The sequence below is a fragment of the Oculina patagonica genome, chromosome 13 (genome assembly GCF_052425735.1).
Source record: "Oculina patagonica isolate OP01 chromosome 13, crgOcupat, whole genome shotgun sequence".
In the NCBI taxonomy this organism is placed as follows: Eukaryota; Metazoa; Cnidaria; class Anthozoa; order Scleractinia; family Oculinidae; genus Oculina; species Oculina patagonica.
Window position 1 is genome coordinate 6,608,223 of NC_135770.1, and position 22,864 is coordinate 6,631,086.

General features: G+C 40.3%; 1 protein-coding gene and 3 pseudogenes across 4 annotated transcripts in view; all 4 read right to left on the reverse strand.

Moving 5' to 3' along the window:
* The window catches only part of LOC144634955 (uncharacterized), a 9,437-nt pseudogene extending 6,059 nt beyond the window's left edge, over positions 1 to 3,378 (reverse strand). Inside the window, exon 1 of the transcript XR_013567288.1 lies at positions 3,039 to 3,378. The product of XR_013567288.1 is annotated as an uncharacterized LOC144634955 (transcript). The remainder of the gene's footprint in view (positions 1 to 3,038) is intronic.
* Positions 1 to 22,864, reverse strand: part of LOC144634936 (uncharacterized) — a 153,404-nt pseudogene that overhangs the window by 3,676 nt on the left and 126,864 nt on the right. The window lies entirely within an intron of this gene.
* On the reverse strand, positions 9,978 to 14,224 carry LOC144636901 (uncharacterized). The gene is made up of 4 exons (XM_078496103.1): positions 14,174 to 14,224; positions 13,066 to 13,239; positions 11,137 to 12,306; positions 9,978 to 10,436 (listed from the first exon to the last, which is right to left on the reverse strand). Exons 1-4 carry the CDS (start codon positions 14,222 to 14,224, stop codon positions 10,155 to 10,157), a joined length of 1,677 nt encoding a protein of 558 aa, XP_078352229.1. The 3' UTR covers positions 9,978 to 10,154.
* LOC144634938 (uncharacterized) lies at positions 18,004 to 22,807 on the reverse strand (annotated as a pseudogene). The gene is made up of 3 exons (XR_013567286.1): positions 22,579 to 22,807; positions 20,663 to 21,244; positions 18,004 to 19,662 (listed from the first exon to the last, which is right to left on the reverse strand). The product of XR_013567286.1 is annotated as an uncharacterized LOC144634938 (transcript).

Consider the following 22,864-nt stretch of genomic DNA (forward strand, 5'->3'; position numbering starts at 1 on the left):
ACACTATATTTCATAAAGAAATTTCTTTTCAACTTCAAAACAAAACAAAACAAAAAAAAGTCTAGAACCGCAAGAGCTTACGTTACGTTACGTATGGCAACCATATTTAAATTAATTTGTCTATGAAAAAATTCCATAAAAAATATTGGCCGTTATTGCACTTAACTGAGTACAGTGCAATAATTATCCATCACGCGATCGACAAACTTGCTTGTATATACGGTTCTGCATCTCATGATATCTGTTGGGCTCACCTACATTTGGTTTATTAAATTTTTCAGAATTCCCTTCCAGGTTACACGTTGCCATGCCATCGGTGTTAAAACGCTGTTTGAATGGTTAAATTAAACATGGGAAGTCACCGAAATGCAAAAAATTCCAAATTTATATAATTAACCTATCATGCATAAAAGAAGGCTTGGAAAAATATCCGTCACCGAATGGTTCTGCTGTAATTGAAATTTGGGCTTTCCACAAGTTGCTCGGCAACTTTTTGGCAACTTTTCATTTTTTGAGCAACTTGTTTTCTCTTCGAGCAACTTTTTTCCTCTCGAGCAACTTAATTGCTGCATATTGAGCAATTCCCAGACCGAATATCTTCCAAGATTATCCGAGTATTGTTCAAAGGCCATAACGAACGTCCCGAAAATTTACGAATTTGCCGAGGATTTTCGAGGAACATCTGAAGACGTTTCAACTTTCGGCTCATTCTGGACCTCATTCTGCATAGAAACATTACAAAACTCGTCAGCAAACACGACGTCATCGATATCTTCACGATTTTTCTCAGTTAAAGAATCCTTGTTATTTGACAAATTTTCCCCTTAATATTTTATGTAGATACTTCTTTTGCTGTCAAATTGCATAAAACTGGATAGAAATCTTACCCTCAAAGGGAAATTAGCATATATTTAGAGAAATTATCTTGATTATAAGCAGTGTCTTGGAGCAACTTTCGAGCAACCTTTATTATCAGAAGCAACTTTTTTGGTTTTGGAGCAACTTTTGAGCACCATTTCAAAACAATTAGTACGTGGAAAGCCATGCTTAATTGAAATTAATGGTAATTATGATCTTAATATATTTTGGTGAAAGTGGCTTCAACAGTAAGGTCTTGTGAAAAAATATGGCTTTTTGAGATTCATTATCTGCCATAACTACGCTGTTAGCTTTTGCAGTTTCAAAACATTTCACGCAGACGAGCCTGCCTAGCCTAGGGCACCACAAAGTTTTCTCTACCCAGGTTGCTTGTAACAGATTTAATTAAAAAAAAAAGTGCCAACCTTTTATTCTGGAAGACAAAGGACAGAAATGATTTTCATAAATAATTTTTACACCTGTCGAGCCTGAAAAAATTTCTTTCAGTGCAAAAAATTCAATGCAAACGTCACTGCGTGTCCACAGGAGTCTGACTAATTATTTATCCCATCGAGCGACTTGCAATTCTAGGTCAAGATTAAAGAAAAGAAAAAAAACTGCAAAAATTCGAAAATCCTGCGTTTTATTCCTGCTGTATTCCCCTATATTTAATACCCTCAAAATTATCCGACAAAACTTCATTAAATTTAACAGTTGGGCTGCCTTTGAAGAAATAACACCCTCTTTCGAAATTAAATAAAACATTTGCACTTTTCCACTGTCAATAGAAGCTGTAGCGTTCTAAAAGGACTCAAGAAATTCGTCCATGAGAAACATTTTAAGGCGTTATTATACGTTCTTTTGGAAGATTTTGTTTTCAAGGCACTTACACCAGGGATTTTTCCAAAAATTTTCGACTAACTCAGACACGATTAATAATACAATATTTGTAGGGAAAATTTTATGGCGTCATTTTTACGTGTATACAGCGGTTAGCTTTCCCACATCTCTGCTATTGAACTTAATGTAAAGCTAGCGAATTATTTGGCTAAATATTGAAACTATACTGCAACTAATATTTAGCATCATTCTCTGTTGCCGTCACTTTTCTTTGAACTCGAAACTAGTTGCCGTTAAAACGAACCTAAACTGGCATGGTGTGCAACAGTTCGATTACCGAAGTCTTCAGTTCAGTTCCCACAGCAGTCGAATGACTTCGGCATAAACTTTCCTGAAAGTTAGAATCGCAACGTTTTGGAAAATGTTTATTGTACCCTATAGTCGGAAATTTTCAGGTTGTTAAATGGTTTTTCACTTGAGTATTTGTCTTTTTCCCTCTCTCCTTCCCTTTGGAGACGAGATTGGTTTGTTATAAGCTTTAATAAACTTGGGTCACTGCTGTGTGGTGCGGTTAACTCTGCGCAGCGACTTCCCCCAAGCTCGTTGGCTACGTTGTTTATGAATATCGCTCGCTTACCGATACTCTTGTAGTCGGAAATTTTAAGGTTGTTAAAATTTAACGGTTTTCACTTGAGTATGCGAAAAATAGGGACTGCTCGTAGTCTATTGTCTTGTGTATCATGAAAACCTTTGTGTGTATTCAGTTTAGAAAGTTTAAGTAGAGAAATTTAAAACTTTTTTTCCAAGCAACGAATAAAATTTAAAAGAATCTCTTCGCACGGTCCCTCTGCTTTGTGATAATTAAAGAAAAGTTAGCCGACGTATTGGAGCCAGAATTTGACACGGCGACCGGAAACCCAATAGGAATAACGAAGAAAGTTCCGAAACATTAACTTCAGTACTTCTTTTCTTTTTCTTTTTCGATTCGCGATGAAGTTTGAGCTCACGATTCGATTGAAGAGAGTTGCACGATGCATTTATAGAAGATATAAATGTGGACATTGATACCACTCAAAAGGTAAACGCAATAGTGTATTATTTAACAAGTTGTATTTTATAAAGGCACTAAAGAGCCAAATTATATGACGATATTTTTCACTCCCTAGTCAGTTTCCGCCCTCACCGAACAAACTAAGTAAACGTTTGCTCTTCAGCTATGCAGTAGAAAATTTTACCCAAGGAATTACGATATTACCATTATCAGCTAGTTGGAAAGCCATTCTAATTGAAACCTTTAACTTTATAGCTTGGGCTAGGAATATAAACAGCAATTTACATACCATGGTGGTCGGCATCTGTGGGGCAGTGAAGCCAGCCTCCCCAAAGAACTGTTACCAACAGCAAAGGAATAGTAGGGAAAGGACGGCCCATCATTCTTTCTCTTGAAGTTTTTCAGACAGTAAAATCGCTTATTTTCAATGAAGACCTTTTCGTAGGGGGTTAACTTTGTTTCAATTACCTCAAGGGTGTGAGTATCAGCGCACCTGTATCACTTAGACAGGTTATCTTGAAATATAGTGGGCGTATTCGTCACAGGTAAAGTCGAATACAAATACAACGGAAGTGTTGCTAACAACACGAAAACACATTAGGAGCAGTGGTGGCGCATTTCAGCATACTTAGGTTTCAGAATAGAAAAATATTTATCTTTCATTCTTAGAAAAACAACAAGTATACGATGGAAAAGGTTTCTTATTCAAAGTTGTTCAAAAGGCTTTTTTAATTTCCTCCAGTTTGTCTACACATTATATTTACTTGTCCTGCACTAATTGACTTTTTCTACAGGTAATGTTTACTCGTCGGTTCATCTTTGGGTAAGAGCCAATAAACAGGTTCCATAAAGACAAATGAAGGCGCCCGTAATTAAAGAACAGCGTATTCAAATTGGTTAAGAATCGAATTAATTAATTGTTTAGTTCACTCAGCTCTTTAACAACAGATCTGGGAGAAAACTGTAATTTCAATTCTTCATCAACTCGCCGGGAATGAAAAAGCGGACGTTTTCTAGACGATATTTTTAAGAAAAAAATATTAAACTGGCCGTTTCTTTGAGGAACATTTTGCGACGCACCTGTATCACTTAGACAGGTTATCTTGAAAGAAAGTGGGCGTGTTTTTTACAGGTAAAGTCAAATACAAATAAAAAGGAAGTGTTGCTAACAACACGAAAACGCATAAGAAACAGTGGTGGCGCATTTCAGCATACTTTCTTTCAGAATAGAAAAAAATCAATTTTTATTCTAACGCAGTGATAGAAATAAGATTGGATGCTTAGAAAAACAACAAATACGAAGGAAACTGTTTCTAATTCAAAGATATTTAGAGAGCTTTTTAATGTTTGTGAGTTTGTTTACATATTATATTTACATGTCTTGCACCAGTTCGGTTATGGCTTAAACTACGGAAGTTCATGTCGAGATAGGTGACAGTTCTGTCGATTGCTTTCCCATAATTAGCGCTTCCCTACAGGAAGTTCTTACTCGTCGATTCATCTGTGAGTTATAGACAGATGTTTTTCATATTTACCCAATTAAACAGGTTCCATAAAGACAAATGGAGGCACCCAGAACAGTGTATTAATTAGTTAAGTATCTAGTTAATCAATTATTGCTTTCGACGGTAGGAGAACGCATCCTAATCTTGCGGTGGCCTGTGGTCCTGTGGTTGTCCTGTGAACGCGCAAGCGAAAGTGGTTCTATGAATCGTATTATGTATGTATGTCGGTATGTGGCAAGTTGGCCTTGATCTCATGTGATTAATAGACATTAGTAGAAACTCAGCTGTGTTCTATTAAAAATCCGCGAATCTGATTGGTTCTCCCACTGTTTTCTATTCGCCGATAGAAAACAATCGCGCGCGTGTAGCTCTTTAAGCGGTAAATTTTCTTGATTTTTGTCTTGAAAGTGCACAAAACTGTAGGTTTTGGACTGCAATCTTTTAGAGTTTCTACTAAAACAATTGGACTACTCGCCCTCGTTTTCTATGAGCGATAGTCAACTCGGCTGCGCCTCGTTGACTATTCTCTCATAGAAAACTCGGGCTCGTAGTCTAATTGTTACCGTATTTATTCGATTAAGCGCCCTGGGCGCTTATTAAATTTTTGGACCTTGAGGGTGGGCGCTTATTCGAGGTGGGCGCTTATTCGAGGCTGGGCGCTTATTAAATTTTCATCATTTTAGTTTTATTTAACTTTCCTACCTACAGGCTGGGCGCTTATTCTTGGTGGGCGCTTATTCGAGGTTGGGCGCTTAATCGAATAAATACGGTAATTGGAAAGCAATTAATTGCGTCACAGCAACGTCAACAAAGACAGCGCGCGCAAAAACAATTCATGAAGCCGATACGCTAGGCTGTAAACAATTTTTGTGTTCGACGGTAGGAGAACAAATTCTAATTTTGTGGTGGTTTGTGATCCCGTGGATGTCCAGTGAAAGTCGTTTTATGTGTTGGTCTATGTATCTTGGTATGTGGCAGGTTGGCTAATTAATGACGTCGCAGTTTCTTTGCGACAGGCCTGGGAACGAGGTTGATTCGTTCTAACGATCTTCTTCGGTTTGCGTTTTCGAGTTTGTCCTGTAAGTTGTACTGAAAAATAAACGTTTCGGCAGTCCTTCTTTTAAAAGAAGTAAAACATTGATGTGCTGCCTCGTGCACTGTTGGATTGAGATTGTTACTCTGATAGTTTCAAGTGATGTTGGATGCGCACTTTTTGTTGCACACGCGGTCGTTTTTAAATTCGTATAACGATATAAACAGTCGTGTAACTCGGATTACGTTTGCTAGCCTTATCTTGAGTACCTATCTTGGGTCGAACGCACTCCCCTAATCTCTGATTATTACTAGTTTAATTCTTTCATTAACAACAGATCTGGGAGAAACCTGTAATTTCAACTCTTCATCAACTCGTCGGGAATGAAAAAGCGGACGTTTTCTAGACGATTTTTTTTAAGAAAAAATATTAAACTGGCAGGAACTTTGAGCGACATTTAATAACACATTAAACATCTTATATAACGAATGGTGTTGTAGACGGCATTAACAAAATGCTGGGTTGCAAAGCTGCGATTGTCTCAGAACGCAAATTTCAGTGCAAAAAGAAATATGAATTGTGTATAATTTGAAAGTTACAGTTTTCTCTGTTACAATTAGCTGGATTTTAAGAGGGGTTTGCTCTACGGACCGACTAAGGTATGCAAGATAGCAAAGACCGATTTTCCCAAACTTTGCCAGAATAAAGGCCTCGGTAAACTAGTTCTAAAAATATAAGTTTCGGATCCTTAAGAATTTTTTTGATTTTTTAGTAGAATTTATAATATTTTGCCCGTGGCGGCACGCTAAATCAACGCCGAAATAGCGACTTTTGTGGAAGCTGTTATTCATATATTAAAAGCTTCCTAGAAAAAAATTACCAAGGAACTTAAAACCTTTCATTTCCTCTGTCTATAAGTGGTGTTCAAATTATGTGGAACAAAAACTGGAATTTTTAACGGAATTTTTAAGTTTATACATTTTGAAAGTCGTAGCAACAGCCGAATTATGCCTAAATTCACGGGTCAAAAAATCACTCTGGTACACGACTTTACCCTTTAAGACTATACGCCGTAGAAAGAGAAATTTCTCATCTACAGTTTCCACGAAAAATAAATTGGGATAAACGAAACGACGAATTTTGAAAGCGTTTTGAAAATAGGTCACTCGAGTCATACGAGTGACCTTTCGACCTTCCGTGTCAAAAACAACAACTAACGGAAGGTCTTCAAATGTTACGTTTCTTCGTTAAAAGACGTGTAATTTCCACTTTGTTGCATGCTTTTAAATAAAAGGAAACCAGGTTTCTTGCGGTGGAATTGCTTATTTGCTATGTTGGCGAATTTGTTCGAAACTTTCGCGAGAGTTTTGAAATGCGAGCTTATCTTCTGCTTTGAGCGGTTCCGGTACGTTGATTACCAAATTATACTTTCGAATCTGCTATCAACGAGAATGTGGCATCTACAACGAAGTAAATACCAAATCTGAGCAATATAGAAATATTTCTTACCTTTGTGATTTTTCCTAGTCCAGAAACCACATTATTCGTACCAAAATACGGAGCGAAATCAACCTCTTCACGTCTTCTTGTCGCACGCGATCCTGTTTCAATGTAACGTCCATGTTAACGATTAACTTGGCAAAACCGCATAATTCAACAGGAAGTACAGTTCACTAAGGCTTTCTTGGTAGTGCAGCAGCGCATTTTCCCGATCTTACTTTGAAATCTCAAATACTCGACGCTGTCAGCTGTGTTCTGAGATGTGATGTGAATGTGCAAAGCTAGACTGGATAACTCCAATTCACCCCGGAAGTGGCGCGGCCACGAAGAAAATTTTCAACTACCGATTATACTTGCTGTCACTCCAGTGCAGTTCATTTTGACAGAAACGACTGTGCCGGCTTTTGCTTATGGCGGCGTTCACTTGGAGTCTTTCTTCATAGTGCAGCAGCGCGTTTTCCCGGTGTTACTTGAATTGGGCATCTTAAATTCTCGACGCTCTCGGTCAACAGAAGTGGTCTTTTGCTTGTCTTTAAGGAATGTTAACGATTTGTAAAGTAAAGCCACAGGCTACCCAGCTGTACGTAAAGGTTGCTAATCAATTAAAAAATATATATTATACACAAAAGCAAAAACTTCGTGAGCATTTTGAGCACAGTAAAAGTTGCTTCATTGATCGACTTCATTAAACGGTAATTGAAAATATAGTTATATAGTAAACGAATGTATAGGTATATGTGTATTTAGTATATTTATTTTTTTTTGACGTTCTTATTGAAATTATGTTAAACTTTACAGGCAAATTCTATCGTCCATGCGACATTATTCAGCTCTAAGAAACTGCAGTAAAAAACATACCGTCATACATTGTACGTGCATTTAGTATAGATCCACAATGAAACATCTTTATTGTTTGGTTTATACCACATGGTCAGCAAGCTGTACAATTCAAGTGGAAAACAGATGTGGCAAATGTCTAAGCCTCTACTTACAGGCACTACCCTTTACAATTTCCTTCAACCAACCAGCTACTTCTCCAAAAAGCTAGCCAATTGTATTCAGATGACAATATGACATGTGTCTTACTCCCTACTAAGAGCCACACCCCTTTACAATCCCCTTAACCAACACACCTATACAGTTCAATGACAAAAAATGACAATTTGACAGGTGTCTTACTCTCTACTTAGAGCCACGTCCTTTACAAACTACCCTTTGGCGAACAAGCTATACAATTCAAGTGATAGCAGATGACTTTTTGCAGGTGTCTTACTCTCTACTAAAAGCCACACCCCTTTACAAACTACCCTTTGGCGAACAAGCGATACAATTCATGTGATAGCAGGTGTCTTACTCTCAACTAAGAGCCACACCCCTTCTACCCTCTGGCAAACATGATATACAATTGAATGAAAACAGAAGACAATTTGACAGGTGTCTTACTCTCTACTTAGAGCCACACCCCTTTACAAACTACCCTTAGCGAACAAGCTATAACAATTCAAGTGAAAGCAGATGACAATTTGACAGGTGCCTTACTCTCTACTTAGAGCCACACCCCTTCTACCCTTTAGCGAACAAGCTACAATTTAAGTGATAGCAGATGACAATTTGGCAGGTGTCCTACTCTCTACTTAAAGCTACGCCCCTTTACAAACTACCCTCTGGCAAACATGATATACAATTGAATAAAAACAGAAGACAATTTGACAGGTGTCTTACTCTCTACTTAGAGCCACACCCCTTTACAAACTACCCTTTAGCGAACAAGCTACACAATTCAAGTTATAGCAGATGACAATTTGGCAGGTGTCTTACTCTTTACTTAGAGCCACACCCCTTCTACCCTTTAGCGAACAAGCTATAATTTAAGTGATAGTAGATGACAATTTGGCAGGTGTCCTACTCTCTACTTAAAGCTACGCCCCTTTACAAACTACCCTTAGCAAGCGAAAAAGCTATAACAATTCAAATGATAGCAGATGACAATTTGACAGGTGTCTTACTCTCTAATTAGAGGCATGATCTTTTACAAACTACCCTTAGTGGACAAGCTATACAATTCAAGTGATAACAGATGACAATTTGACAGGTGTCTTAATCTCTACTCAGAGCCACCCCCATTTACAATCTCCTCTTAGTCAACAATCTATACACCCTTTCAAAATCTCACCCGGCCTAAGCCAACAAACTATACACTTAACAATCTTAGAAAACAGACCTCAACATGACTGCTGTCTTATTTGCTACAACAGCTGCACCCCTTTACAATCTCCTCTAAGGAGAAAAGAAACTCCGCTTTGCAGGTTGCGATGAATCCGTCCGTGGAAACGCCAAAGAACTCGCAAACAGTCTTGAGCATAGCTATACTCAATGCTTTCATTCTCCCCTTCTTGTGCATGTCACACAGGTTTAAGTTGTCATAAACAATGGGGTGTCGTAACTGCACGTCATCCAGTACAACCTGGCGGGCATCGCAAAACTCTTGCTCTACTTCCACAGCTCAAATATCTTCGTCGGAAGTTGCCACAGCGTTGCACAACTTAGCTGCCGTTCTTGAAAAGAACGACCGTATCTGCTGTGCAGTTAGGAATTCGTCTTTGGAGAACAACCTCGACCCGTCTGCTTTCTTTGCAAATCGCATATCTTTAGAAACTTGCTCAGGGTTTTGTTTGTGACCAGTTTCCTGCCCAAGGTTGAACTTGTCTTCTAAGTACTTCCTTTGAGTTTCACTAAATCGTTTGGGCTTTTTGGCTGTTTTCAAGGCCCAACCCTGGGGTAAGCCTGCTCCCTCCGTCGCCTCAACTTCAGTTGTTTCTAGTGCTTTTGCGGAACTGACATCTTCTTGAAGGAGTATGTGGTATGACTTCTTTGCTTTGTCAAGCAATGTCTCTTTTTCTGGCAACATCTTGCATTTGCCAAAGGACATATGCTTCTCCAGACTTCAATACCTCTGATAAACCTTTACACAACCCTCATTTGGGCAGGAAAACAGGACGCTGGAATCTTCCACCGCACCACTGTCGTTTTCTTGTTCTTTAAACGTTTCATCAAGGCATGGCTTCTATGAATTTTCTTGGGAAGCGCGGACGAAGCCACCAGGAGAGAACTGGCAGTCAAATCGGCAACTCTTCAGAATGTCAGGAACTATAAAAAAGGAATGTCATGGTTAAGTATGAAAATAAACTAAATCCCGCATAATTTTATACCCTAAGCTTTAAGTGTATATGACACAAAATCTTTTATTGGCTTTTTTCTTTCGTTGATATGTTTCGATAAAGGATTCATAGTTAAAATTTGTCCATAAAAAAATTTCCGTCATTTTTTGCCGCCGAAATGTCGCACTCTCAGCCATCTTGAAAATTCATCAAACAAGTTTAACAGTTCTGAGTTGGTGTGCTTTCCAGGCCTGGATTGCCTGGACGGCCTGACTATGTATGTAAGAGAAGTCTTCCGCCTCCTCGGGCGCAAGCGTTGATTTAGTTAAATATCGTTCGATACAGCAAAGTACTTCACTGATACTTTCACACTTCGAACACTTGAGACTGTGGTCGTGGGAACACAAGGAACTCAGCTCACTGTTCTTGCTGTCGCTAAGGGCATAGCTGCTACAATGGTCTGCAACAGAGCAGCACTCGGATATGTGCACCTGTTAAAACAGAAAGAGTCGCAATTTACATACCTTATTGGTACTTAATTTCGCGGGTCTATAAGACCCGTGAAACGTATTTTTAACGTTTTTGATATATTTTTACTAGTTTTAACGTACGTTGTGACTAATCGCAAAAAGAAAATCCCGAGAAATATTGTCTCGCAAAAAGAAAATCCCGCGAAATATTGTCTCGCAAAATCGCAAAATTTAGTACCAATAAGGTAACTTGTATGAATAGAACATCCACTTCCAATTTGGTTGCTTACAATGCACCTGTAGAAAAGAGACTGAGCAAAAACCATAAAGTGACAAAAGCGCTGGCGCTCAAATAAAGGTGGGGGGGGGGGGGGGGGGGATTGGTAAAGGTGTGGCTTATCTTCGGATTTAAATGTGCGTAACAAATACGTTTTGGTTTAATATTTGAAAAAGAATATGCTAGTAAATCAATCTTAGCCCGTAGGCTCATCTTTGGTAATGCTTATCCTATAATTGGGAAATATTTGGCTTCCGTCTGAATTTCGGAGTAGGGGTAGGGAGTATTTTCGAAATGTTGAGGCAGGTGCAATTATGAATACCAGACATATTATTTTCCAGCCGTGGTCATCATAACATTTTTCGTAACGACAAAGTGGGAGCAATAAAGAGAGAAAAGCGCATCACAGAACAAAGCAAAATAAAAAATAATAATTTGTGTTACCTTATAGTCAGCCTTCAAATATTCCTTCCCTTCCTTCAGGGATATCTCCCAGCCTTTAGCAGTCTCTCTGTCCAGTCCCCCTTTTTCTTTAAGCTGTTCCACCATTGAACAGAGATCTTCAAAACCTTTCGCACCGTCTGCTGCAACGTAATCCAGACCCTGCAAGGATTTCCTGGTACATGTAGTAGCCGCACAGGCCGACAAGACTCTTAGCATAGTTGCCGGGCTGAATGGAGTGAAATCTGTTTCCACACAGTAAGTCTGGTATTGCTTTACTAGTCTGCTGGGGATCATCGTCCTGATGACATTTGGTGTTTCTAGTATCTTCCCAGAGGAGAGGCGTAGGTATCGCTGCCCAAACGGAATATCCTTTATGACATGCGGACTAGTTATGTAAGTTAAAAAGTGGTCAAGCTGTTTTCTTTTTTCTGTTTTCATTCTCGGACTTTTTGCTCCGGGTACTTCGACTCCACGCCCATACTGAAGAGAATGCTGTCTTGCCATTTTGAACCGGTATTCGGTAAGGCCTGGGATGTAGCTCTGGATGTGTTTGAAAGTTGTGAGGTCCGCCATGATTGACAATATTTGACGTCTTGTTTCCCAGGATGATGCGTTTTCGTAAGACTCTGCCAGAGCAACAAGATATTTTCGCTCTTCAGGCTCGCCAATAACGAGTTCTTTTTCGACTGACCCGGAATTTCTCACGGCCTCCCAGAGGTAGCCTGCATCTCCTGGGGCGATAACATTAAGGCCAGCCACAATTACAGACTTCGCCTTGGATACATGGTTAGCTCTCGTACGTACGGTAGCTTCCTCCCAACGCCGTTTGTATGGCCCGACAGTATCAGTATCACATGAACGTAAGAAATCATTCAGTAGTAAACGTTTCGTGGTCAGGCTGGTTGTTGGTGTGTCGCTGCCGCTAGAGGTTTCGCTGCTTGCCGACTGTGAGTTTGGTTGATATAGGCTAGTCTCCTCTGTTGTCAGTTGGTAAACTAAATCGCCAAGTGTAGAATCAGGCTGAGACAGATTTTCTTCTTCTATCGTCAGGTGACAGATTGAGTCATCAAGTTGAGAGTCGGGCTGGCACGGACTATAGTCTTCTATCTTGAGGTGGTAGATTGAGTCACCAAGTTGTTGCATGACTTCTGAACTAGCTGCATCTGCTCTCTGTGTTTTAAACAGAAAAAAATTATGTTCACTTGGGAATAAAAAGGCAATCCATATGGCTATGCCAGCAAGTAAAATAGCTTGAATGATAACCTTTACTGCGTACAAGTGAAGATGAGTTAGTAGAAAATAACTTGGTCGGTGGATTTTAAAAAAAACCCATTGAGTTGCGGCAGCAGCAGCTGCAGCGACCACAGTTAAGATCAGCAATCAGGGTCTGGAAGGGGAGGTCCTCATCCCGCATTCCCGCTCCTTTTTTCACGCGAATCCCACATCCCGCACTTTTTTCCATGGTTATCCCGAATCCCGTTTTTTTCCCTCAAAAATGCATAAGAAGTCTATTTTCTGCAAAAGCTGATAAAAATATAATGTAAAATGTAGATATTGTCATGCATCTTGCGTCCAGTTGAAACAAAATACTCTCTGCTGTGTGCCCATCTGGCGCTTACTTGACAGTTTCAAGGAGACACCACTTAGCACTCGCCTGGTTGATTTGCTTTAGCTTTCGCCGGTTGAATGTTTATTCGGGTCGTGACGGTTTCCCGAATTCCCGACAGACAGGCAAAAAATCCCGCATCCCGTGCCCAAATTTTGGTGAATCCCGCTTCCCGGGGAGCAGTCAAATCTCGTATCCCGTCTTGATATTTTGCTTTTTCCCGAATCCCGCACCGTATTTTGGTCAAATCCCGGATCCCGAAAATACCCTTCCAGACCCTGAGCAATGAGTAACCTCCTCTGTAGCTGATGCATATTACTTACCTTTGCGATATTCTCTGATATGTCCTCTTCAAGTTCTGGGCCACATTGATCTTCGATAGGTGAAATTGCAGATTCTTGGGCAATGCTTTCTATAGGAGATGACTCCTCCAGCTTTCTTCGACATTGTGTGCATATTCCTAAGGAGTTAAAAAATGGCTGGATTTCATGTTCTACCTAGCTAGAATGTATAACTAGAAAATCTTTGATTTCTTGTTCTTATTCGTTTTCCTCCGTTTCGTGCTGAGTCAGTGGCCGATCCAGACCTTCAGCTAAGTGGGGCCCCCGATCATCCAGGCCCTGGAATAAGAGAGGGGTCAGCTCTGGAAAATAATCTTTCTAAACCCTTCGGGGCTTAATTTGGTCTCAATATAGTTAAAAAGCAACTCTTTATTTTGTGTATTAATCAATGCGTAACGGACGGATTTTGACCAAGACTACCACTTATTTCGGTTTAATATGGAGTAACAAAAAGTATCAAACGTGTAAACGTGTTATATGGCGGAAAACTTACGTGAGCCTACAGGAAGCACTTTACTTGGGTTAAATGGTGGAGTAGTTTGGCATGAGAAAGAGATATTCCTCTTACTCCTGATACTGACTTCCCATGCGAAGACCATCCACTTGGAGCGGCACAATTTCTTTTATTTGAACGCCATCTGATGCCAAACTTGTCGCGGTGTCATGGGCAAATTGTGAGTTTGAGATGATCTTCGCCCACATTGAAAATGCCTTTTTAAAAGCAAACAATCAAGGCACTGTGCTTAACAACATTTGACAATATTCTCTTGATAATTGTTTTTACCATTGATGACACGTCACTGCATTCATATGTTGTATCCTTTCACTACAGTCTAAGTAAGCTATTTCTCTTCTTTTGTGAGCTAAGCCAAAAGGAAACTGGGTACTAGAAACATAGTCCACTTTCGTCACGCATTTGTCACGCATTCGTCACGCTTCAATTCCACGTTTAAAAGTCGCTATGCACCTGCCAGGCGCGGTGACCCAACGGTTAGTAGCTCCGAACCGAGCGCTCCAAGTTCGAGCCCTTACCGGGGTCACTGTTGTGTTCTTGGGCAGGACACTTTACTCTCACAGTACCTCTCTCTACCTTGGGTACCGGCGAGTTAATGATGGGGATAACCCTCTGTTGGACTACCATCCTAGGCTACCCATGCCACGGGAACCAAGATAAGCTCCGGGTGTAATTTATGGTCCACTATTTTTGTATGCAGACCTTACTTAATCTTACATAAAAGTAAAGATCAGTAAAAGTGTTATCCTAATTGTTGGTAATAATTAATTATTACTGTGCCTTCACCTGCTTCGTATTCACTTTATTGTTCTAAAATTTAGTCAGATTCACGAGAATCATACATGTCTTGGGTGCTTGAGAATAAAACTAAGCGGGTAATTATTAGTTACTAACATATCCGTACAACTACAACATACCTGCTCGTGCTAGTAATAGCTTTGGCTCCGAGTCTATAGAAGCGTTTCGAACGCCGTATGCACGTAGATGTCCTTGTATGTCTTTGGTACATTTAGCAATGACGACACTATTCGAATTTGCCGGATTGTCCACACTAGGACCACATTCTCCCCCTGCAATCTGTCCATATTCACACGCGGCCATAAGCAAAAGCCGGCACAGTCGTTTCTGTCAAAATGAACTGCACTGGAGTGACAGCAAGTATAATCGGTAGTTGAAAATTTGCTTCGTGGCCGCGCCACTTCCGGGGTGAATTGGAGTTATCTAGTCTAGCTTTGAACATTCACATCACATCTCAGAACACAGCTGACAGCGTCGAGTATTTGAGATGTCAAAGTAAGATCGGGAAAATGCGCTGCTGCACTACCAAGAAAGCCTTAGTGAACTGTACTTCCTGTTGAATTATGCGGTTTTGCCAAGTTAATCGTTAACATGGACGTTACATTGAAACATGATCGCGTGCGACAAGAAGACGTGAAGAGGTTGATTTCGCTCCGTATTTTGGTACGAATAATGTGGTTTCTGGACTAGGAAAAATCATAAAGGTAAGAAATATTTCTATATTACTCAGATTTGGTATTTACTTCGTTGTAGATGCCACATTCTCGTTGATAGCAGATTCGAAAGTATAATTTGGTAATCAACGTACCGGAACCGCTCAAAGCAGAAGATAAGCTCGCATTTCAAAACTCTCGCGAAAGTTTCGAACAAATTCGCCAACATAGCAAATAAGCAATTCCACCGCAAGAAACCTGGTTTCCTTTTATTTAAAAGCATGCAACAAAGTGGAAATTACACGTCTTTTAACGAAGAAACGTAACATTTGAAGACCTTCCGTTAGTTGTTGTTATTGACACGGAAGGTCGAAAGGTCACTCGTATGACTCGAGTGACCTATTTTCAAAACGCTTTCAAAATTCGTCGTTTCGTTTATCCCAATTTTTTTTTCGTGGAAACTGTAGATGGGAAATTTCTCTTTCTACGGCGTATAGTCTTAATGGGTAAAGTCTTGTACCAGAGTGATTTTTTGACCCGTGAATTTAGGCAAAATTCGGCTGTTGATACGACTGTCAAAATGTATAAACTTAAAATTCCGTTAAAAATTCCAGTTTTTGTTCCACATAATTTGAACACCACTTATAGACAGAGGAAATGAAAGGTTTTAAGTTCCTTGGTAATTTTTTTCTAGGAAGCTTTTAATATATGAATAACAGCTTCCACAAAAGTCGCTATTTCGGCGTTGATTTAGCGTGCCGCCACGGGCAAAATATTATAAATTCTACTAAAAAATCAAAAAAATTCTTAAGGATCCGAAACTTATATTTTTAGAACTAGTTTACCGAGGCCTTTATTCTGGAAAAGTTTGGGAAAATCGGTCTTTGCTATCTTGCATACCTTAGTCGGTCCGTAGAGCAAACCCCTCTTAATTAAGTGTCATTATGGGAGAAAGTGTTTCAGACCTTAGAAGTCGGGGTCAATCGATTTTCCTGAAACTTACTGCAGAAGTTGGCCTTGATGAGATATTCCAAAAGCCATTTGGGTTTGGTTTTCTGACTTTTACTTTCAAAGTTACAGGGGTGGTCTCATATTGAGCCTTCAAATCATGAAAAATCCTGTTTTTGAAGGTGTAAGTTTGCACTTGTGTAAAATCAAACACACAAAACCTTCTGAATAAATAATTCTAATGGGTGATAACTGGAGTTTTTTTTTTTACCCAGACAATACAGTCATGTATTATAATGCAAATGCAACCCAGATACATGAAAAGGCTTATACAAACAGTAAAGGAATATATTTTCGAAAGCCAATATTTCCTGTTTACTGTTTAGTCAGCCCTTCGTTTTTGCTTCATTAGGATCCGGTGCTTCGGTTTTGTTAAGCTGGTCCTTGCTTACACATTTGAACCTCAATACAGTTGATAAATGTAATAGTTGTTACTCACCTTGAACAGACAACGTAGCCCTTGACGTCATTTCTGTGAGCTCTAACCCTTCTTTGACCTTTTTCCGGTTTCAGTTTGCATTGGATCAGTTTCAATTCTTTAGGCTAGAGCTGTTTCACTTTGCTGTGAATGTGCCGCATAACTCATTTCTAGAATTCACATTCCTGTAGTTTCTTTTATCTCACAACATTTTTAAAACATAACGTTGCGTGACAGAGGGAGAGGGCCAGAACTGGACTTATTTTTCCTTTGTTTGAAATATGTATGAAGTTTTACCGTACCTACAGTACATGTCTGGACTGAAAAAAAATCTATCGTCTTGGTCGATGTGCAATTTTCCGATTATTGTTTCAGGGATCAACGTCAAGCCTGCCAATAAGGGTGGGGCAATGCTTGGCGCGCGAATTTCGGCAGGTTCCATATCTTCGCTTCTGTGGTATGATTCGCCTACCGAGCTCACACACACTTCTGTAGTGTATACCGTATTTACTCGAATAAGCGCCGCGGCGTTTATTAAATTTTTCGCGCCTCAAGTCCGGCGCTTATGCGAGGGCGGCGCTTATTTAAAAATTGGACACCACAAACAATCTAATCTTTCCGAAACTTCTGCAGTAACTAAAAGAAGGGACTTTGATTATTAGTATTCGCCTCTTACAGAAGAGAGTTGTTTTGCTTGCTGACCCAACAAAGTTCACGGCCTTGGGCAACGTTAACAGAACTACGTATTGTAAGAAATTTATAATAATAAATAATAATGTGTGGAGAGAATTAACTCAGAAAAAAATTCTGAGTTCACAGATGGGATTTGAACCCACGACCTTCCGTACACTAGTCGGACGCTCTAACCACTGAGCTAATTTGGAATAAAACCACTGAGCTAATTTGGAATAAAAAATAATAGGCGAGCGGTTAAGTATAATAACTTGAACTGCGGAGCATCGCTTTTGACGAAAAGGAATTTCCAATGCTGTTTTCGAGTTGCTTTGTAGTGCTATTTTCAGTTATACGCAATTCCTCGAATAAGCGCCGCATTGGATCTGCAGCGCTTATTCGGGGGCGGCGCTTATTAACTTTTTTGTCCCAAATGCGGCGCTTATTTGAGGGCGGCGCTTATTCGGGGACAGCGCTTATTCGTTTAAATACGGAAAGCGTTCAACGAGACAAGAGCGGTAACGTGGTGGCTATAGTAAAGCGAGTGGGTAGCTTATGCAAAGCGGGAGACGAGAAGATGAAAAGAGGAGGTTCCCAAGGTGAAGAGAAATGGAAAATCTAGAAATTTATTTTTGCAATATTGACGTTTTTGGGTAATATGTTTGCATTAGAAAGAACACAAAAATGCGGGGACCTCTTTGGGCCGGGGGAGGGAGGGAAAAGTGGCAGCAGGGGATCTGAAATTCCCTTTTCTTATATCTTTTACTCATGGTTTCCCGCACTTATTAAATAATGTAAAAATTCAGCTTTTTAGCCTCGGAGTTATTAAAGTTCTTTATTGGGACCTTGAGAAAAAACCTTTAGGAAGAAGAATGTCTGAATCCGGAAAGAGTTATATTGCCTTGGTCTCGGAGACATTTTTTCTCCTTTATCAAATAACACGAAAAAGAAAAAGCAGGGTATTTATATGTGCTTGACAATGTTTCAGCAATTGCACTGAAATAAGAGTTTATTGACATGACACATAGGAAATTACAGTGTTGGGACAATAAACTGTGCCGGTCTTAGTTTCATATGCCATTACTTGAAATCAAAAGGAATATTTTTTTTTAAATACTATCATAACTGGTAAATTTAATTGTCTTTCCTTTGTTTAAAGGCTGTTAAAGCTAAAGCATAAAGTGTTATTTAATCCATACCACTTATAAAGTTGTAAGAAAATGATCACGTGTTAACGTTCCTTTTTACGTTCGCCAAAATAGTTAATAAACTGAGGCATAGATGATGATAAAAAATGATATAAGTTTTATTTATTATACTCGCTGAGGTCTGTTAGTTTTGTAAAGCAGCTGTTGGGATCTCAAGCTCTTTTTACGCCTGACCATAACACTTGAGTTTTCCTAATGTATGATATCCTTCTTCACTTGCACCATTCAAGTCTCCCAGTCTGATTTGTGTCACAGGCAGAGCAGACTTGTCTGTCAACAGACCGCTGTCCTCTCTCCAACTACCGCCACTATTGTAACAGTTACACTTTTTACCATTGGAGCAAGAGTTTGTTACTCCGCATGCGCACATCTTGTCATGGCCTGTAGCGCCGCCCCAGTAGTTCATCCGTGTTCCATCACGTGACACCCACCAAGCATAATCGTTCATTATGAACCCCACGTCATTATTGCACTCAAACTTGATAAATTGTTCACAGTTCTGTGAGACTCGTGTGAGTGCTGCTAGCTGAGCGGTGCTGACTCCAGTGTATCGCACATCTTTACTGTAACATCCTGAACCACCACATCCAGGAATGTTACCAACATGGGTTCTACTCTCACTGTCGTGACTTATGACCGTCACGCCAACTCCACCTTTGTCACTCATGTCACAGTACACACTGAAGGGAGTCACGCCTCCTTTGCCATCAGGGTCAATCATGTAATTGCCTGAAGAGCTTCCACTGCGAGTCGACTTTAAATCGCTACAGGATGATATGGATTTGAGCACTTCAACACCAGATGCTGCCACGATAGAACGTTAAGAATTTTTTGCTTCGCAAGTATAAGTCCCAGAATCACTTAAAGACACGCTTCGAAGAAGCAACGTTCCGTTTGGATAAAGGACATGATTATGAGGGAGATTTTGGCCCGCTCTTTTCCAATCAATGTCCACTGAGCCCTGAGCTGTACAGTGCAGTATCACATTGCTAAAATCTGATACAACAATTTTCACTGGAGGGGTTAAGGTAAATTTGAGTTCATCAATCACTATCACTAGTGCAGTAGCGGAATCCTCTCCAAGGAGATTCTCTGCCGCGCATGCGTAAGCCCCACCATCTGCTTTTGCAACATTACGTATGGTCAATTTTCCATCAACAACAGAAGTCTTCTCTTTTGGCAAATGACTGAACGCTTTTCGCCACGTGACTGTTGGTGTCGGCTGACCAGTAGCTTGACAGACCAGGCTCACGTTCTGTCCTTCTTCAACGATGACAGATGAGGGCGTCCGAGTGATCACAGCGCCAACTAAATCGAGGAAACAAAAACAAAAGTAATAAAACGATTGGGTTGGGAGAACTTGACAGACCCGGGACTCTCTCCGTGTGACATGTTGGCCAGAAAATGTATTTTCTACTGGTATGCAGTCAATACAGTTCATTAGCAGGTTTTTTGGTTATTTATTTCGCTGTGTATGACACGCCGCTTGGGCGTGTCCCTTGGGTATCCCTGATTGTTTTGATTAGGTATTTATAGACTGTTCAGAGTTGTTCAGTCCTCTCGCTTTCGCATTCCATGCTGACATTGAAGTTGTAAACCCGATGTTTTGCAGCAAGAGTCTTCAAATCCAGAGTTAGTCAATCAAGCGTTCTCCCTGTTCAAGAAATACCTGTCGTCCCAGTTCGGATAGACAAATAAGAATTCGGAGGAAAGTCGAAATTATAAGCTGTTCGAGTTGAACGTTCGCTCAGCTAAAGATCAGCCTGGATAAACCGTCAGAAGTCCGCAAGCTGGTAACGGAAGGAGGGCAGCTCACAACGACGCGGCAGAAGACGATAAATCTCGCGGATAGAAGCAAAGACGAGTGTTTGGCTCTACTGGTATACGAGTCGGACGAGCTTGCTTGTCAGAAGATGCAAAGGGAATTAATTGTCGGTCGAAAAGAAGAAGACGGATTCGGAGGCTAATTTCGCAATATTTTCAAGAAGTTTTAACCAACTAGCAATTTAGCCTTCTCGCGGTAAGATCTTATATTTTTTACTTTGTGATGTCTCGCGTAGGTTGGATTGCCTGAGCATCCAACCATCATTCCTTTGGTGTGTATGTTTTGCAGTATTTAAGAAGAAAACAATTTACGTTCGTTTGAGCGTAGCGAATTAGAACGTAATACTTAATTCTTTTAGGTGAAAAATTTACTGAGTTTTCACCCAGACGATAACTTTCTTCTATAGCTAACAGCTGTACAATCATGTTACTAATTGCAAATACAACCTCGATACAGTTGATAAATGTGATATTTCTTACCCACCTTGAACACATAACGAAGCTGATGACGTCATTTCTCCAAGAATATTTCTTGCTACACAAGTGTACTCTCCTTCATCTTGTGACGTCACATCTGTAATCATTAGACCACCACGTGACGGCACAACTCGTTTGTCCGCGACAAGACTGGAATTCTGCTTCTGCCACGTGACTTTAGGTTCCGGGTTTCCTTCAGCCTCGCACTGAAACGAGGCTGTATCAGTTTCGTTTACCACCATGGACATCGGAGGTGCCACAATTGAAGGGGCTGAGATGGATTTACCAGGATTGCCCTTGGGTCCTTGTGGGCCTTGGTCACCTTTAGGTCCAGGTGTTCCCTGATTTCCCTGAGTACCTTGGTTTCCTTTAGGTCCGTGTGGTCCTTGCGGCCCGGGCGGTCCATGTTTACCTGGAGAGCCTCTGGGACCAGGCCTGCCTCTTCTTCCCCTGATGCTTTTGGGGCAATGGACATTGCAGACCACGCTACTCAGAGCAATTGTTTTGATGTCGTCACGATCAATGGCTTCGCTGGCGTTTGCTTTCTTGTCTGATGCGTAGAACTGGCGTTTGTTTCGAATGTGTTGTTCTGTAAAAAAAAAAAAACACAAGATGACTTTGCTTTTCGCAGCTTCCGTTACCAAAAGTCAAATTTGACATTGAACAAAAGGACTTTATAACATAGCTAGCAGAACCGCGGAATCAAATTCAGTATGCGAGCGTGCACAATAACCAATAGTGCACGCCGATAGCGTGAGCTCTTGCGCGAGTTTTTGGCGTGGCTTTTCATGTACATCTCCATCGGCAATGTTATAAAGCAATTGGTTCATGCTTTAAGTTGTGCTCTATCCAGTAATAGTACACTTGGGAAGTTTGAAGAGCACTCAAGAAGCTTCTTTTGTGCTATCCAATCTTCCCGAGTGCACCATGCACGAACCAATTGTTAAGTATAAGTTGACGAAGTCGACAGCGACTTAGAACCTGTTAAGACTTACCTGACGATAAATCTCGATCGGAACTCAGGCACTCGAATTGATACCTCCTGATTTCATATGTTTGGAAATTAGCCGGTCCCAGGCTCTCGGTTTGTCGGGGAGGGCGAAAGAAAAGCGGTCTCCCCTCGTCTTTTCCCCGCTCGCCCGCTTTTTTTGCTCTCCCCCACAAACCGAGAGCCTGAAATAGGCAGAAAACCAAAATAATCGTATTACTTGTATTGCAAAGGAGTACAAACTCTCACAAGTGCTATAAAATAGACTTCTGATTGGTAAACTTCTTCACAGAATGCTTGTGTTTCATTTTAGTGTCCACTTTTGCTAAAAAATAACTAAAATTCATACTATAGGAACAACATCAATTTTAGTTAGAAGCTCATTTTTCTGTAGGCTAACTTCAAGTATCGCGCAGAAATGTCACTAAATGCTAGCATTATTTTTTAAACTTTTGCCTCTTTAAAGAAGTACTAATGGGCCTACAAGGGTAGGCCTTCAGCTAGCCTCCCACGCAGTCGTTTTTAGGGGCGATCGTGTTTCACTTCTCCCCACAAAAACACGATCGCCCCTAAAAACGACTGCGTGGATAGCTAGATAGCCTTCAGCCATCACGACAAAAGGTCCAAAAGAAGTTGTAATGCTGAAAGGATTGTACATTATAACAGCATGTAGTTACTTGATACTGTCTTACAAGAGATGTAGAATTAATGCAATGTTTTACTCAGTTATCAGGAACTTTAAACTTGTCGTGAATGAGGTGTTTAATACTAGAATAAAAGGGCGCTTGAATACTCGGAATTGTTTCCCCAAAATAATAACACGGGATGGCGATTGACAGGAGTCATGTTTCAACTTCCTTAGTTTCAGCTGTAGCTTCTTTAGATAAATAAAATTCCTCGCCTATAACTATTTTCTCAATCACTGCATTTCTCACCTTTGTTTGAATCACTGTGTAACATTTTCATCACAGACTCATTTTCGTCGTTTGTTGTGTTCAGTGGCCTGAGATTTTCTTCTCTTTGTTGATTCAAGACTTGAAGCATTTGTCGATGAACGCGAAGTTCGATCTCGACGTGAATCAATCCCGCGAAGCAAATAACGGAGAGAAATATCGATGAAAATACCACCGTGTTGGAAACCGGTCGTGTCTTTGATATCTCCATAATACCGTCTTGGCTGCGAGAATTATCTAGGTTTGAAAACTTCTTCAATATAGAGCG

What these genes read in the sequence shown, in the direction of transcription:
- LOC144636901 (XM_078496103.1), bottom strand. Translation starts at nt 14,224, where the DNA reads ATGGTAGTCCAACAGAGGGTTATCCCCATCATTAACTCGCCGGTACCC. An exon ending in TATCAGAGAATATCGCAAAG is followed by an intron (nt 12,307 to 13,065) that starts GTAAGTAATATG and finishes TTTAAAACACAG; the next exon opens with AGAGCAGATGCAGCTAGTTC. An exon ending in ATTTGAAGGCTGACTATAAG is followed by an intron (nt 10,437 to 11,136) that starts GTAACACAAATT and finishes CTGTTTTAACAG; the next exon opens with GTGCACATATCCGAGTGCTG.